Consider the following 16,899-nt stretch of genomic DNA (forward strand, 5'->3'; position numbering starts at 1 on the left):
ATCTGAGTATACGAGAACGAGAACGGCCCATGTAGGCAGACCCAATCACGCCAGCGACCCGAGAGCAGCCATGCCCATGCCCGGATAACTCGGCTGGCACACCACCTCCCTCTCCACGATAAGCAGACCCAGTGGAGCAGAGCAGTCGCCATGCACCACGCCGAGAGCACCAAGAGACCAGGGCGTCGCAGGCGGGAACCCAGGCAAGGCCCGCCAAGGCTCCCGCTGCCCTTGGCATTCCGCCGCGATGAAGCCATCCAGCCCATTGCCCATCGCCAAGCCCTAACCGCGCCTCTCCGGGGGGTCGTTGCATCATCGCCCCGGGAGGCGACAGGCGACATGCCCCCCATTCCATGGATGCTGTCTTGCCTTTCGGGCAATCGATCCCTGGGTCGGCGTCGGTCGAGGTTGATAACGGAGATGCCAAGGGCTCGTCGTTGTTCGCGTCATCTGGTCGCTCGTCAAAGTTAAATACCCTGGATGTCCCCCCGGAGGTGCACGAAAGTTCTTATAAAACGTAGATTCAGAGCTGTCTTAGCAGGTTTTTCTTCGAATTGATCTTGACTTACGTCCTCCGTGTATGGACTCGCATTCCTTGGAGGATACTATCTACATGGAGCCACCCTAGGGACATCCCATAGTAGACTACCCAGACCCTGGAGAAGCATACATTCATACAAACAACAACAAACTACATACTTCAGACGAGCACAACATACGAGCTACAGACATACGATGCCCGACCAGGAAAAGCAGCAGGACCTCACGGCCCAGCCGCTCTCCCAGCCGGCCCACTCCCTCCCCTACGATGCTGTCCTCCGCGAGCTGTCGGTCGACGGCGAGGAGGGCCTCTCCTCCGCCGAGGCGAAGAAGCGCTTGGACGTGTATGGGAAGAACGAGCTGGAGGGCGGAGAAAGCGTGTCGCTGGCCAAGATTGTGATTAGACAGATTGCCAATGCCATGATGCTGGTTCGTGTGCACGACCCATTTCTATGTCCATGCCTCGCTAATACCCTGCTATCTTAGGTCCTTATTATTGCCATGGCAGTCAGTTTCGGCATCCAGTCCTGGATCGAAGGTGGCGTTATCGGTGCTGTCATCGGGCTTAATATCATTGTCGGCGTCTACCAGGACTACGCTGCCGAGAAGACCATGGACTCCCTGCGGTCGCTGAGCTCCCCGACCGGTGTCGTCACCCGCGATGGAAAAACGAATACTATCCCGGCGCCGGAGATTGTCCCGGGGGACATGGTGGAATTGAAAGTGGGCGATACGGTGCCTGCGGATCTGAGGTATGTGGCGAACTATACATATCCGGCACGTCATGGCCTGGACTAACTCGATGACCGCCAGACTCGTCGACGCCATGAACTTTGAAACCGACGAGGCCCTCCTGACCGGAGAATCCCTCCCTGTGCAGAAAGAAGTCGACGCCGTCTTCGACCAGGACACCGGCCCCGGCGACCGGCTCAACATCGCTTACAGCTCGTCGACCGTGACCCGCGGCCGCGCCCGGGGCGTCGTCGTCGGCACCGGCATGCGCACCGAGATCGGCGCCATCGCCGCAGCGCTGCGGGCCAGCGACTCGCGCAAACGCCCCGTCAAGCGCGGGCCGCAGGGCGAGACCAAGAAGCGGTGGTACGTGCAGGCGTGGACGCTGACCTGTACGGACGCGGTCGGGCGGTTCCTCGGCATCAACGTGGGCACGCCGCTGCAGCGCAAGCTGTCGAAGCTGGCGCTGGCGCTGTTCGTGATCGCGGTCATCTTCGCGGTCATCGTGATGGGCGCCAACGAGATGCGCGATGACAAGGAGGTCATCATCTACGCGGTGGCGACGGGGCTGGCGATGATCCCCGCGTGTCTGGTCGTGGTGCTGACCATCACCATGGCCGTGGGCACCAAGCAGATGGTGCAGCGCAATGTCATTGTCCGGAAACTCGACTCCCTCGAAGCCCTCGGCGCCGTGACTAACATCTGTTCAGACAAAACGGGCACCCTCACCCAGGGCCGCATGGTCGCCAAGCGCGCCTGGATCCCGTCCGTGGGCACGTACTCCGTGGGTTCTTCGAATGACCCGCTGAACCCGGAGGAGGGCGACGTGAGTCTGCTGGCCGAGCCGCCTGTGCGCGTGGATCGCGATGCGCACGGCGAGCCGGCTGACCCGATGGAGCTACTGAAGGATAACCCCGTGCTCGAGGACTATCTGAACGTCGCGGCCATGGCCAACCTGGCGCATGTCCACAAGTCCGAGCACGAGCAGGAGTGGCAGGCGCGCGGTGAGCCCACGGACATCGCGATCCAGGTGTTTGCGTCGCGGTTCAACTGGGGCCGGGACCGCTGGGTCAAGGGTGAGAAGCCTATCTGGACGCAAAAGGCCGAGTACCCGTTCGATTCGACCGTCAAGAAGATGTCGGTGATTTTCGCCCGTGACGGCTGCGAGATGGTCTTCACCAAGGGCGCCGTCGAGCGCGTCATTGACAGCTGCACCGCCGTCACCTGGACGCAGGGCGCGGACCCCGTGGCCCTCGACGACGAGAAAAAGGACGAGATCCTGCAGAACATGGAGGCGCTCGCGAGCGAGGGTCTGCGCGTGCTGGCCCTCGCCTGCCGGCCGAACCAGGGCCCCACGGACCACGACAACGTGCCGGACCGCGACGAGGTCGAGAAGGACCTCGTCTTCTGCGGATTGATCGGGCTGTACGATCCGCCTCGGCCGGAGACCGCCGGCGCCATCGAGGAGTGCTATCGCGCCGGCATCTCCGTCCACATGGTGACTGGAGACCACCCGGGCACGGCGCGCGCGATTGCAGCGCAGGTCGGCATCATCCCAGCCGACATGCACACGCTGTCCAAGGATGTCGCCGACGCCATGGTCATGACGGCCAGCCAGTTCGACAAGCTGACCGACGAGGAGATTGACGCGCTGCCAGTGCTGCCGCTGGTTATTGCGCGGTGCGCGCCGAACACGAAAGTGCGCATGATTGACGCGCTGCACCGTCGCGGCCGCTACGCCGCCATGACCGGCGACGGCGTCAACGACTCGCCGTCGTTGAAGCGCGCCGACGTCGGTATCGCCATGGGGCAGGCCGGCTCGGACGTGGCTAAGGATGCGTCGGAGCTGGTCCTGATGGACGACAACTTTGCGTCAATTATCAACGGCATCGAGGAGGGTCGGCGCATCTTTGATAACATCCAGAAGTTTGTGCTGCACCTGCTGGCCGAGAACGTCGGGCTCGCCCTGACCCTTCTCGTGGGTCTCGCTTTCAAGGACCACAACGGCCAGTCCGTCTTCCCCATCGCGCCCGTCGAGATCCTGTGGATCATCATGATCACGTCCGGTCTGCCGGATATGGGCCTGGGAATGGAGCAGGCGGCGCCGGATATCATGAACCGCCCGCCGCAGAGCGTGAGTCCCCCACATCCCCTCTATACTGTCTGCCCCGCTAACCCCCGCAGAAACAAGGCATCTTCACCTGGGAAGTGGTCGTCGACACCCTCGTCTACGGCGTGTGGATGGCCGCCCTGTGTCTCGCGGCCTTCTCGCTCGTGCTCTTCGGCTGGGGCAACGGCGACCTGGCCGAGGGCTGCAACAGCAACAACAGCCCGGAGTGCAACGAGGTGTTCCGCGCGCGGGCCACCACGTTCGTGTGCATGACGTGGTTCGCACTGTTCCTGGCGTGGGAGCTGATGGACATGCGGCGCAGCTTCTTCCGCATGAAGCCGGACTCGAAGCGGTACTTTACGCAGTGGATGCTGGACGTGTGGCGCAACAAGTTCCTCTTCTGCGGGATCATGATTGGCTTCGTGACAACGTTCCCGATTCTGTACATCCCCGTCATCAACGACAAGGTGTTCCGCCATGTCGGCATCTCGTGGGAATGGGGCGTTGTTGTCGTCGAGGCGATTCTGTTTATTGGGGGTGTGGAGCTGTGGAAGTGGTGTAAGCGCATCTTCTTCCGGCACATGGACAAGCGGGCTGTCGATGCGGGCGAGCCGGATCGCAGTATGCCCAAGGACTTTAGTCGGTATACGAGTATGAGTCGGACGGATACGACGGTGACTGGCGAGGGGAAGAGAGAGACCTCGATGGTCTGAGGGTGTTGGTGCATTCGCTCTGCTGAGTTGTAGCGAGAGGGCAGCGTTAGTTGATGAGTTGCATGATGCTGGATTGTTAATGATCATAGTATAGACTAGCATGAACATGATTGATTAGACTTTCTGAGTGCATACCAGATCATGAAGGTAGACTAGGAACTGTAGGTCAGTCGGGACTATCGTATCCAGTCGGGCAAAGCATTCGCGGAGTCTCCTGGAGTAGAGAGACCCGGCGAGAGCAAGGACGCTTTAATAGACACTCAGAACTAGGCAACAGTTGTGCCATCGTGCACGGGTCATACTCCGTTCGATATCGCCAAGGGCCCAAGACTGACGGACTTGATATGGCGCATCATCCTACAGAAAAGAACCTGACCAGATCACTGCAGCCTACATACACATCCATGAACATGATTGATTGAGTACGGACTATCTACGAGCTCCCTGCGGCCGGCGCAGCAGCTGCCTTATCTTCCGTCTTCACTCCAGCAGTCGGGGCAACGTTGTCCGCATCACGCTCGAAACTGCGCATAGGATAGAATCCCCAGCGGTCAAACATCGCCCGATCCTCGTCCCAGCCATTGCAGTCGGTCGTGAGCATCTTCTCGCCCGTAAACACAGCGTTAGCACCAGCCATGAAGCAGGCGACCTGCTGCTCCTCAGACAGCGAGATACGCCCCGCGGCCAGCCGCACAATCGTCGCCGGCAGCACGATGCGTGCCGTCGCCACCGTGCGCAGCAGCTTATCGAACGAGATCATCTTGCGGTCGCCCAACGGCGTGCCGGGGATCGGCACGAGCGCATTGACGGGAAACGACTCAGGATGCGACGGCAGCGACGCAACAGTATGGATCAGCCCAACGCGGTCCGCGTCCTCCTCGCCGAGGCCGAGAATACCACCCGAGCACACGTTGATGCCGGCATCGCGCACATGCGACAGCGTCTGCAGCCGCTCGTCGTACGACCGCGTCGTGATGATGCTGGGGTAGAACTCGCGCGAGGTGTCGAGGTTGTGGTTGTACGCCGTCAGGCCGGCGTCCTTCAGTTCCTTGGCCTGGTTCTCGTCGATCATGCCCAGCGTCACGCACACCTCCATGCCCATCTCGCGCACGCCCGACACCATCGCCTTGACGTTCTTGAGGCTCGTCTTGCGGCCGCGCATGTCGCGCCACGCGGCGCCCATGCAGAACCGCGTGCTGCCGTTCGCCTTGGCGATGCGCGCGGCGTTGAGCACGTCGTCGACGGGCGACATCTTCGTCGCCTTGAGGCCGGTGTTGTACCGCGACGACTGCGCGCAGTACGAGCAGTCTTCGCTGCAGCCGCCCGTCTTGATGTTCATCAGCGTGCACATCTGGATGGCGGAGGGGTCGTGGAAGCGGCGGTGCACGGCGGCCTGTTCTCATTTGGTGAGTATGTGTGTGTATGTAGATGGAGCGGGGGTGATGTTGGGATGGGAGCGCACAGCAGCGTAGGTGAGCTGGTTCAACGGCGTGTGGTAGATCTGCTGGACTTCATCGCGCGTCCAGGTCGTCCGCGGGGCTGTCGCTGCCGTGGCTTCTTGCAGGGCGAGAGGGATCTTGCTGGCGATCGAGGCGGCGCTGGGAGATGATTGCACGGTGCCATAGGATCTCCTCAGGAGAGCCCTGGGGAAGGCCCGAGAGAACGACATTGTAGTCTAGAGGCGTATACGCAGTGTGTGCAGGTGGGATGAAGAGGGGTCGAGGTCAGAGTAGTACGAACAGTCCGTATACGGAGTAATCTAAGCATGCGATAATAAGCGCTATTATTACCTGCTAACCTCGGGATACCCACGGACGCCTGTCCACCGATGCAGGCCATGACTGCTATTACTCATACTTCTGCAGTGGAGAGCCCGCCAAACTCTAAGCCAGACCAGTGAGCGCATTTCCAATGCAATCCCCCGTCTGCTAAAGGTGTGGGCGCTTGTCCATCTGGTGGTGGGCGGTTGGCACGGTTGGCATTGCTGTGAGACGTGTTGACCCCAACGCCGTTCAACCGATGGCAGTGACACCCACCGGACAAGATCAAGAGAAACTGGGAAAGCCACAGCCAGCTCGATCGCTCAATTCTTGCCCGGAAATGACTGTTGTCCGGTGGAAAGGAGGGAAATGAGTTTCCCTGCGTTAGTCTGCAGCCACGCACCATGGCCATGACCAGCTAGCACCAGACCAGACCACACCACACCCCAGACGGAGCGCCGGTGAACAGACACAGTACGAGCCGGCAAACGGAGAGCAGATCGGGCGATCCAGCGGGTGAGCGGCGTGTCTCGTCATCGCTCCACTTGGCCAAGGAATGCCGGAAGGAGTACTCCGTAATGCAGGAGGCAGCAGCAGCCAGCAGAAGGAGACGTCCTGTGGAGGGCAGCCCCTGGCAGGGGTTGCTCGGCACAGAGCAGCTATCGGCAGCATTAGACGAATCTATTTGCTACGCAATTCGACGATGTGGCCTGCTGGATGGGAGTGAAAAATCTGTTCCTGGCTTGGGCCGTGTTTCTCCCGACGATAACCTTAACCGTCCCTTCACTGCAGATCCTACAACTGCTCATTCACGACAGTCTCTTGACAGGCGGTTCTTTGCTCCGGAATACTCCATAGATGTGCATGGACCATAGTTCACCACTACTAGACAAATCTTACTCTGTACAATGACTCACTGGGCCGCTACTCCGTACACTACCCTACCAAGCCCGCCCGCAGCCGCTCCTCAATCACCCGCAGTGCCTCGGGCCTGGAGGTCACACTAGACATTAGGTAGAGCACGTTTCCGAGCACCCGGGAATGAACGTTGAAGCCTGGGCCACCCGTCAGAAGGATCTCTTGGAGACCCTTGGCCGCCGTCGAAGTGTATCCTGTGGGTCATCACATGTTAGTCGTCACATCGTTTCAGGGCAGGGAAGAGAGATGAGTAGGAAAGAGAAGAAAAGTGAGAAAGGTAGACGTACCACCGCCATGCGCATCCTTCAACGCAATCACCAACACCGTCCCAATGGCAAACACCCCCTCCACCCCCGGCGCAAACGACAGATCCTTCACCAGCCCCTGCGACCACACACTCCAGACCTCAGGGGCATCCCCGCAGCGGGAGGCCTCGCTGGCCATGGCCGCAGTCGACTGCCAATCCCGACGGTAGGCGTCCCAGGCCCCACGGCGCTCCATCTGCATCATCGTCCGGAGCGAATCCACCGCCACCTGGCAGCCCACCGCATGGGCGGTGTAGCTATGGCCATGCAGGAGCGCGTCGCTCTTTTCCGGGCTGGAAAACGCCGCGAAGATCTCGTTGCTGGCCATGGTCGTGCACAGCGGCACCAGGCCCCCGGTGAGCAGCTTGGCGTTGACCACAATGTCGCTGTCGATGTTCAGGAACGACGCGGAGGATCGGCGCCCGAGCCGGTAGAGACCTGTAAAGACCTCGTCCAGGATCACCGGGAGGCCAGACCAGGAGTCTTCTCCGCGGGGGGCGGCGGCGGCGTTAGCGGCGAAGAGTTCTGGATGCCCGCGGACGACGTCGGCCAGACAGCGCTGGAAGAGGGGGTCACTGATCCGTTAGTATGCGCCAGTCATGGACGGGATAATATGGATAGGCTGGTACGAACCAGAAGAGCATGCCCCCAGCGCCCAGAATGACGGGCTCCATAATGAGCGATCCGAATTTCATCCCCTGCTCGCGCACCAGGCCCTCGATCGTGCGTCGGATGTACTTGTGATAGCGTTTCCCGGCGTCCGACTGCACCCGCTCCTCCACATCAAAGACGCTGCTCAGCGTAGGGAATTCCAGGTCCGCGCCTAATGCGCCGTCCACCTCGGGTGGCATCTGGATCTTCCACACCCCCTGCGCCATCTTGACCTGCGGGAAATCAAACCAGTACCCGCGCCCGCGGTACCACTCGACCTTTTTGTTGTACGTCGACGGCTCTGAGCAGTCCATCACCCCAATGGTATCCCCATGGTAGCTGCCCTTGAGCCCGAGGATGCTGATCTGCTCGGCGCTGGCGTCCCATCCGTAGCGCGCACACGCCGCCCGCAGGCCCATCTTCACCGCGACCTCCATGCCCGTACTCCCATTGTCCGTGTAGAACACCTTACCCAGACGCGGGTTGCCCATCTCATTGAGCAGCGTCTCCGCGAGCGTCAGCGCCGGCTCGTGGATGTTCCCGGGGAACATGACGTGCCCGTAGCGGCCGGCCGCGTAGGCCGCGGACAGCGCCAGCTCGGGGTTGCCATGGCCCAGGCCCTGCGTCCACCAGGACGCCGACCCATCAAACGTCGCCTGCAGCTTGCCCCCCGCGTAGGTCTGGAAGTAGTCGTCGTAGGCCGAGTCGATCGGCGTGATGTCCTTGGGCGCCATGCCGTGGTGCTGCGTGAACGGGTACCAGATGGCATCGTGGGCGCGACCGGCCATCGCCTCGAGACGCTCGATGCGGCTCGCGTTCTTCGTCGCCAGCTCCTCCAGCAGTCCGGCTGTGTCGGTGCCCTGCGCGACGCGGTGGTAGTACTCAGCCATAGCCTCGGCATCGCGCGCGGCGGCGTCTGGATCTTGGACCGCCGGTCGCGCGGGCGGCGCAGGTAGCGGCAGCAACGGGATGCTCTTTTTCTGGAAGTAGTCGCGCAGATACTCGTGGTTTTTGTAGTAGTCGTCGCGGAAGAGCAGGACAGAGTGGACGTCGTAGCCCCGCAGCAACAGCGACTCGTACGCGGAGATGGACGAGGAAATCCCGCCCAGGCGAGAGTCGGCGACCAGCACGATTGGCAGCCGCAGCGGCCGGTAGAGATCTGCCTGGGAGTTTCCATTTGGTCCGGGCGAATGCACGCCGCCGGCGGTCTCTACCAGGGCGAAGTTGACGCCGTTGCTCGCCCAGTCGGAGAGGGTCGAGTGGACGGACGTGATGATATCATCGTCGGGGGGTACCTTTGTTGTCAGCACTTGATAGCCCGGGGACTGTAAATGGCAGAGGATTTACAGAGAAGCCTTGCACGGCGAGATGCGGGCTGACGGGCTCGTTGAATTGATATAGACATTTGGTGATGGTGCCTGCGGCGTAGCGCTGGATGTGGCTGTCGAGGGTGAGTCAATGGATCCAAGAGAAGAACAGCATACATACCGATCATCCGCATCGTCTAGAGGGCCGGTTGAGACTGGTTTCAGGAATGCAGCCTGTCCCTGGGTCTTCTGGCGCTGGACGGCGTTGCAGAGCACCGTCGAGACTATAGTCTTGCCGACATCGGTGTTGGCGCCGTAGACCTGGTGGGCACGCAGCGAGCGCCACAGAGCAGCTCCCACTGGCGGCATGGCAATATTGAAAGATTAGCAATGGAAGGAGAAACAGGAAGGACTACAGAACTACATGGAGAGAATGAGTCGATGGAGTGGGAATGACGCCGAAGAAGAGCCGCGGTAGGCTGAGGGTGCCTGAGGCAGCAACGGCCACCAGCACAACCAGCAACAAGACAGAAATAACTATACAGCTCTCTTCAGTTTACTTGAGCATCAATTGCCACCTGAAAGAATTGGATTGTTAAGCATTACCTCAGGTTTATCCACTTGTAAGGCCGCCAGGCGTCCCGGCTAGGAGTATGTACTCCGTTCACCTGGAGGCCTGACACAGTCATACACGTTGGATGACATTCGCCTCCGTACAACATCCAACACGACATAAGGCAACCAATTCTTCATCATCCGTTGAATTAGTCAATTGCTCTCATATGTTGGTCATGAGGATCAGTTACTCCGTACTCCGTCTCCCCGACTTGTTGAACCCAGCGGTTCCTGACTGGGTCCTTCGGTTCAACACGCACTAACTGCCCACGCCACAATCGCCCGGCTCCTTCAGCTCCACCGACGATGATTTCTTTTGCTGTCGATGGCGGGCTCCACGCCCGGTGTGCTGGGCTCAAAATGGGCCTCTCCGCGCCCTAGCAGGACCCGGTGTCATGTCGGCCTCCGGTTTACTCCTGTCTCCATAGTATTCCGAGGTAGAGTGAATCGACCGAGTCAATCCCGCAGTAGTACAAAACAAGGACGATCAAACGTCTAGCGGGGCATTGTCTATCAATTATCAATTACCACGGAGCAATGGGAAAGCCATCGTGTTTGCGAGAGTCGTTACGCCAGGCCCTGCGTCGACGAGAGGCCAAATCGTCGCGACGACGCCTGACCGTGCTCCCTCCGTCGTCGGTGGACTTTTCGTCGAACGACTTCCTCTCGCTATCGACCTCGCCGGCATATCGAGCCCGGTTTCTCGAGCATCTGCACGATGCGCCGCCATTGCACCCCTTCGCCAGCGGCGGGTCCCGCCTGCTGGACGGCAATTCCGCCTACGCCGAGGATCTAGAGGCGTTCATTGCGGCCTTCCACCACGCGCCCAGCGGGCTGCTCTTTAATTCCGGCTTCGACGCCAACGTCGGCGTGCTGTCCTGCCTGCCGCAGCCGGGTGATGTCATCGTCCACGACGAGCTGGTCCACGCGAGCGCCCGCGAAGGCATGCGGCTGTCGCGCGCGGGCACGCAAATCGCCTTCTCGCACAGCTGTCCCGCCAGCCTGGCGGACGTGCTTCAGTCCCAGGTGGAGACGGACCCGGCGGTGCGCGATGGCTCGCGCAATGTGTTCGTGGTCGTCGAGTCGCTGTACAGCATGGACGGGGACGTGGCGCCGCTGCGGGAATTCGTGGACGTCGTAGACCGGGTTCTTCCGCGGGGCAACGGGTATTTCATCGTCGACGAGGCCCATGCGACGGGGTCGTTTGGGCCTCGGGGCGCGGGGGTGGTGCAGGAGCTGGGGCTCGAAGAGCGGATGTTCATCCGCGTGCATACGTTTGGCAAGGCGCTCGCGAGCCATGGAGGTGAGTCGATAGTCCGTGGGCTGCGGGTTGGAATGTACTGATTGTTTGTAGCGATTGTGCTCTGCTGTCCGGATACGCGCGACTATCTGATCAACTATGCCCGCAGTCTAATATATACGACGGCCCTGGGGTTCCCGTTCCTTGCCTCCATCCGCACGGCGTATGAGATGTTGTCTGCGGGCGAGACGCAGCCGGTATGTAGACCTACTGTTCGGGTGGAGCGTTTGCTGATATGAGTGTAGTTGCAAGAGAAACTCCAGGAGAACATTTCGTATCTGCGCAAACGCTTGGACGAGCTGGACACGCCGGACTCTGCCCTGTTCGAGGTCGACCATTTCCCCCATTCCCCGATATTCTCGCTGCGCAGTCCGATGCCGCGCCAGCTGGCAGGGATCTGCCAGCAGGATGGGTTTATCGTGCGTGCCATCATGGCCCCGACGGTTCCTGCGGGCAAGGAACGCGTGCGTGTATGCTTGCATGCAGGGAACACGGCGGAGGAAATTGATGGGCTCGTCGCGACGATCCAGCGATGGTTGAATGGGGTGACGGAGAAGAGGAGTGCTCGGCTTTGATTGAGCGTTGATTGAGCGAAAAGTAGACTGTGATTATTATTATTACAATAATGATGTTTGACAATAGAGCGGTGTTACACTTTGGTCGTCTCAAGGGAAAGAAAGGCACAGCTAGATATCTTCCCCTAGCATCACCATCAATGAACCCAGTTCTCCCGACACGTCGGGCACGTCCGGCATGCAGGGTCGTGAAACCTCTTCAACCAGGATAATATGCAGCTGCGATGGTAGTTGGTTCCACAATGGCCCTTGCACCATAGCCACTGCGCAGGGTCGTATCCATCTGGCAGACCATCGATTGTGCAAAGATTTCGAGGCTGGCCAGCAGACTCCGTACCGACTTTGTCGTGCAAGGACACAAGACAGATGCAGCACTCGCCCTCGACCGGCTTCGGCATTCGTGGTGGATGGAGGGGCTTGCCTAGATCCATAGTGGAAGCATACGGTAGCTCAGACATGAGCTGATCGTTTGTCGGTGTCGGCGCCGGACTGCTGCGTACCTGCAACTCGGGGACCGGGGGCTCCGTAGTATCCTCAGGGTCTTGTCGAACGGGCCGGGGAGCCACAAACTGGGCCGGGTCATACGCCTGCAAGTGATTAGCACGCCGCCAATACGCAGGGCAGGAAGGAAGTACATACAGCTTGAGTACGACCCTGTGGAGCTTCGTAGATAGCCCCCGAGCGAGTCCTTGCCGGCTCATTCACAGATGGGTTCTCTTCCCTGTATTCTTTCACCTTATTCTGCCATTGCATCAACAGATTACCTATTTGGTACTGGTGGCTCCAACACAACCCAAGCGCAGCTATGCGATGTAGGATCCACCCCGGAGGTTCCTGACCTCGCTCTAGGCATTCAGTTCCTTGCCGTAGACATTCCCCGATCTGTCGACGTCCATTGCTGTCGATCATATTACGACAACGGCGGCGGTATGCATAAACGTAGCCCAGACATGCTTCGTCGGGGGACACCCCGAGGACGCGCCCAAAGTCGGGTGTTGAGTTGGAAGCCATGGCATTGAGGGAGGAGAGTATGGGATCTATTCAGGGAGAAGGGTGAAGCAGAGGGAGTAAGAGATGGCATCGGGCTGGTAAGCAATGCTTGTGCTTTGGTGTATTGGAAGGCATGCCAATGGATGGGGATTCATGTCCAGCAAAGAGTAATCTCATGCTTATCCTTCGTCATGATAAATCATCGACTTGTTGACATTACCTGGATGTAAGACAGAGTTTATTGTATACTTTCGACCATAAATCGATAGCTCTGGCAGAACTCTTCCCAATATACCTCTTTGCTACTATACACCATGGAGTATACAAGCCAGCGGAGCAAACAGATAACATGATATCATCTGCAGCTTCCCCTCACTCTGCTCCTCATCGTCCGATCACATCAACCATCTGCATCTCCCTCACTACACACAACCCTAGAGCAACATGGAAAACATCCTCATCGTCGGCGGGGGCATCTTCGGCGTCAGCACAGCATACCATCTAGCCCGCCGCATCCCAGACCCATCCCGGATCACCGTCCTCGACCGCGCGCCCGCGCCCAGCAACACCGCCGCCTCAACCGACATCAACAAGATCATCCGCGCGGACTACTCCAGCCCGCTGTATATGCAGCTCGGTCTCGAGGCCATCGATGCATGGAAAAGCCTCCCGTTCTTCCAAGAAGCCGGCGTCTACCACCAGTCTGGGTGGATCGCAATGGACGAAAAGGCGAGTGATGTGCCGCAGCGTATCCGCCAGAACTTTCGCGCATGCGGCCAGGATGACTCTATTGTCGATTTGACGGAAGAGGAGGTGCGGACGCGCTGGGGAGGTCTCTTGCGTCAGACGGATTGTCGTCCGTTTGGGTCGTATTACTTTAACCCGTCGGCGGGATGGGCTGATGCGGGGGATGCACTGCGGATCTTGGCTACAGAGGCTGTTAAGCTGGGGGTTAATTATGAAGTTGGCGAAGCTAGTCGTGTTGTGTGGGGAGATGGGCAAGTGCAAGGAGTGGAAACTGTTGATGGGCGGTCGTACACAGCGGACAAGGTGCTTCTGGCTACTGGGGCATGGACGAGCCAGTTGATGTCCTCAATCGAGGATGAATTGGAGCTCGATGAGGCAGACCGTGTGGAATGTCAGGTCTCAGCAGCTGGAGTCTGCGTCGCGCACTTCAACCTGTCAGACGCGGAAAAAGAAGCATACTCCCAGCTGCCAGTGCTGGTGTACGGGGAACAAGGTGAGTATTGCTGAATATACCTAATATCAGAGCTCATGCTGTATTAGGAGAGATCATCCCGCCCAATGCTGCTGGAGTACTCAAGTTCACCTTCTCCACGTCGTTCAAAAACACCATCCGAACCCCTTCTGGCCACGCAATATCGGTCCCAGCTGATCACGATCAGTTCCTCGCGCCGAGAGGTCTTCAATCCGACAGCATGTCGAAGATTAAGCCCCGTTTGCCTCAGATACTGGAGAACGACCGCAAACCGGACTATTACCGCATATGCTGGGATTCTATCTCTCCAAGCCAGCATCCTCTGATTACTCGCCATCCCGATAATCGTCTGAAGAATCTATATCTGGCAGTCGGAGGATCTTTCCATTGTTACAAGTTCCTCCCCATTATTGGAAACTACGTGGCCAACGTGTTACTGGGAGTTAGCAATGGTCAGGCAAAGGACACGGCCTGGGCGTGGAAAGATGCCCATGCAGACCGAGGAGTACATGAGAGTCTCGTGCCAACACAGGAATGGCGTGATTTTATATAGCGACAGTAGCCTGCACACTAGCTTTGAGGCAAAACATGATTTAGATTTCTGTATAGCGAATGTTCATTCAACGTCCATAGCCCATGAGGATCCCCTTGACACTGCATAAACCGCTTCTGCACCCGCTACATCCTATAGTTCTCCCACCGCACACCAAGCTCCCTTGAGTTTATCAATAAGCATAATACAACGTAGTCTCGTCGTTCGACTGCCGTATCTTGCGATTTGTGCGAATCAACCACAGCTTCATGACCCATGCACTGGTCGCACACGCCACGCTGAATGCCGCGCTCGCCGACATGGCGATGGTATATCGCGGCTCATCCGAGCTCGGCCACAGGTACTACAAGAGAATTAGCATGCAGGACCCTACGTGGCTTTTGGAGGTGTCTCACCGGGGTCCATATAAATGACACATTAGCAATCGTATTCACAATCGCTAATGCCGACGCCTTCTTCTCCTTGGTCTGGCCGCACGTACTCGACACCCACCCGAGGATAATACTATTCACCGCATAGGTGCCAATCGAGAAGACGACCATGGCAAAGTACCTGGCCCCAACATTCAGCGTCGCACACCCCAACACAAACCCCACAATAGCGATCGTCTTCGCCACCGTGATGTGCCATGTACGCTCGTTATACCTTCCCGAGCTCCACGACCAGAACACTGAGATAATGCCGGCAATCAGATACGGCGGACAAGTCAACACCAGCGTGATGGTAGTGTTGAAGCCGAGGGTCTCGACGGCCGTGGGGAAGAAGTTCTTGAACCCGTTGGCGGCGAGATGCATGTGCTGCATGAAGGCGAAGAGCCACAGGCGCGGATCGCGCGCGGCCTCCTTGAGCCCGCTGAGCGTGCTGGTCTCGTGGCGGGCGCCGACGGTGTCGGCGACGATGCGGGAGTGCGCGAGGGCGCGCTCTTCGGGAGTCAGCCAGCGGGTCTCGCGCGGGTCGTCGGGCAGGGTGAAGATGGAGAGCACGGCGACGACGAAGGTCACGGCGCCTTGCAGGATGAAGAGCCACTGCCAGCCGGCGATGCCGCCGAGGTCGTCCATGCCGTGGAAGATGCCGGCGGCGATGAGCCCGGCGAAGGCGGTGGCGAGGATGTTGCCGGTGTAGAGGACGGAGATGCGGGTGGCGATCTCTTTGCGGGTGTAGAAGATGGAGAGCATGTAGAGGGCGCCTGCGAGGTTAGATTGGGGTTGATATTTGCGTCGTGGAGGATGTACCTGGGTAATATGGGGCTTCTATGGAAGGGTAAGCATGTCTAGTCTGTGTTATAAGGGCTGTGGACACGTACCGGTCACACCGAGAAAGAACCTCGTAAGGAGTAGACCCTTGAAGTCTTTTGCTAGGGCAGTGAGAGAGCTGACTACAGCCCACAGGGCCATGAACCCGGCCATGTACCATGACGGTCTGACTCTTGTCAGGATCATGTCTGTGGAGTCAGCTAGTGATAGATCCATGTTAGACGGGGCTCTTACTGCTTGGGATCTGCCCGAGGAGATATCCGACAAACAGAATAGAAACACAGGTCTGATACTGGGACGAGGACAGATTGAGGTCCTCTTCCAGATCATTGAGACGAGCCAAGGCAATGGCATTCCGGTCTAGGTAGTTCAACCAGTACATAACCCAGAGGGTAGGCATAATCCAGAGATCTAGCTTCCGGACGAGACGAATCTCGACAGGGTCTGTCTTCTTGTGCGCGCCAGAGTAGTCCGTCTGCTTTGCAGTTTGCTTGACACCCTCAGAAGTGACCGTGTATTCTCGGTGTAGAGCCGTCGGGTTGTCCTCCGGGTCTATCCCGTGCTTGTCTGATTTTTCGGTTGCCATGCTGGAGCAGTCAGGACAAAGATCGTGTATTGTGTATTCTATAAAGACAAGACGAAAATGAGTAGCATCTTGATCAATCGACCCCGGGACACGGCCTTTTATACGCTTACACACCCTGTCATTCCAGCCCTTCCATCCATCAGTCTGATCCCACTGTCAGTTCATCAAATGCACCCCGCAAACCCCCACGCTATACAACGTGGAAACGTGCGGGGATTTGGGTCCGGGGAAGTATGAAATGCAGAGAGAAATATCATTGAGCGTCACGTAGTCCGGACAAGACAAGTCCAAGACCATCCAAGCCCAGCTCTACCCCAACGAACAGGGGTTTTATACCGCTCTCAGACCAACAGACACACAAACTACCGTTGTAGGTGCAACCTCTGCCCGCTCCAAGCCCTTCCAAGACGGCCAGCCCACGCCCAGAGCGGCAATTCACGAGGGAAGAAGTCAAGCGATGATGCGGACGCTGCTTGAGTGGACAGAAAATGAGCTCATTCGACTGCCACGAATAAGATGTAGGCTTTCCATATGACCGACTGCCACTCTCGAGCCGCTCCCCAAGCTTTGCACTGCCTCCCCCAGATATATGCCAAGCTCTTGCTGTCCGTGTATATCGAGAGCTCCCTTGCGGGGCGGAGCATCAAGACAAAGAACGCACTTGGCGGGTTCTCGGCGGGCGGACGGTGGCCGAAGCTGTTGGACCAGGAAATAGTGGTATTGGATACTGCTGGAGGCCAAGTCTAGATAGGGTTTATATCGATCTCGTAGG

The 16,899-nt window shown here is 58.5% G+C and overlaps 6 protein-coding genes across 6 annotated transcripts; 3 read left to right on the forward strand and 3 right to left on the reverse strand.

Moving 5' to 3' along the window:
• Nucleotides 1–735: 735 nt before the first annotated feature.
• On the forward strand, nucleotides 736–4,095 carry ATEG_07100 (cation-translocating P-type ATPase; the record flags this gene model as incomplete). Its single annotated transcript, XM_001209786.1, has 4 exons — nucleotides 736–969; nucleotides 1,027–1,292; nucleotides 1,354–3,406; nucleotides 3,457–4,095. 4 exons carry the CDS (start codon nucleotides 736–738, stop codon nucleotides 4,093–4,095), a joined length of 3,192 nt encoding a protein of 1,063 aa, XP_001209786.1.
• A 433-nt stretch (nucleotides 4,096–4,528) lies between these two features.
• ATEG_07101 (biotin synthase) lies at nucleotides 4,529–5,764 on the reverse strand (the record flags this gene model as incomplete). The annotated part of the gene is made up of 2 exons (XM_001209787.1): nucleotides 4,529–5,488; nucleotides 5,558–5,764. The coding sequence occupies 2 exons, from the start codon at nucleotides 5,762–5,764 to the stop codon at nucleotides 4,529–4,531; spliced, it is 1,167 nt and encodes a 388-aa protein (XP_001209787.1).
• A 1,027-nt stretch (nucleotides 5,765–6,791) lies between these two features.
• Nucleotides 6,792–9,405, reverse strand: bioDA (adenosylmethionine-8-amino-7-oxononanoate aminotransferase; the record flags this gene model as incomplete). The annotated part of the gene is made up of 5 exons (XM_001209788.1): nucleotides 6,792–6,967; nucleotides 7,061–7,653; nucleotides 7,712–9,024; nucleotides 9,077–9,170; nucleotides 9,218–9,405. 5 exons carry the CDS (start codon nucleotides 9,403–9,405, stop codon nucleotides 6,792–6,794), a joined length of 2,364 nt encoding a protein of 787 aa, XP_001209788.1.
• A 783-nt stretch (nucleotides 9,406–10,188) lies between these two features.
• On the forward strand, nucleotides 10,189–11,526 carry ATEG_07103 (aminotransferase class I/II-fold pyridoxal phosphate-dependent enzyme; the record flags this gene model as incomplete). The annotated part of the gene is made up of 3 exons (XM_001209789.1): nucleotides 10,189–10,954; nucleotides 11,006–11,148; nucleotides 11,197–11,526. 3 exons carry the CDS (start codon nucleotides 10,189–10,191, stop codon nucleotides 11,524–11,526), a joined length of 1,239 nt encoding a protein of 412 aa, XP_001209789.1.
• A 1,434-nt stretch (nucleotides 11,527–12,960) lies between these two features.
• ATEG_07104 (NAD(P)/FAD-dependent oxidoreductase) lies at nucleotides 12,961–14,288 on the forward strand (the record flags this gene model as incomplete). The annotated part of the gene is made up of 2 exons (XM_001209790.1): nucleotides 12,961–13,756; nucleotides 13,804–14,288. The coding sequence occupies 2 exons, from the start codon at nucleotides 12,961–12,963 to the stop codon at nucleotides 14,286–14,288; spliced, it is 1,281 nt and encodes a 426-aa protein (XP_001209790.1).
• A 172-nt stretch (nucleotides 14,289–14,460) lies between these two features.
• ATEG_07105 (putative MFS transporter) lies at nucleotides 14,461–16,127 on the reverse strand (the record flags this gene model as incomplete). Its single annotated transcript, XM_001209791.1, has 4 exons — nucleotides 14,461–14,631; nucleotides 14,684–15,474; nucleotides 15,592–15,729; nucleotides 15,776–16,127. 4 exons carry the CDS (start codon nucleotides 16,125–16,127, stop codon nucleotides 14,461–14,463), a joined length of 1,452 nt encoding a protein of 483 aa, XP_001209791.1.
• Nucleotides 16,128–16,899: the final 772 nt, after the last annotated feature.

This window comes from Aspergillus terreus, genomic scaffold, assembly GCF_000149615.1.
Source record: "Aspergillus terreus NIH2624 scaffold_10 genomic scaffold, whole genome shotgun sequence".
Taxonomy (NCBI): Eukaryota; Fungi; Ascomycota; class Eurotiomycetes; order Eurotiales; family Aspergillaceae; genus Aspergillus; species Aspergillus terreus.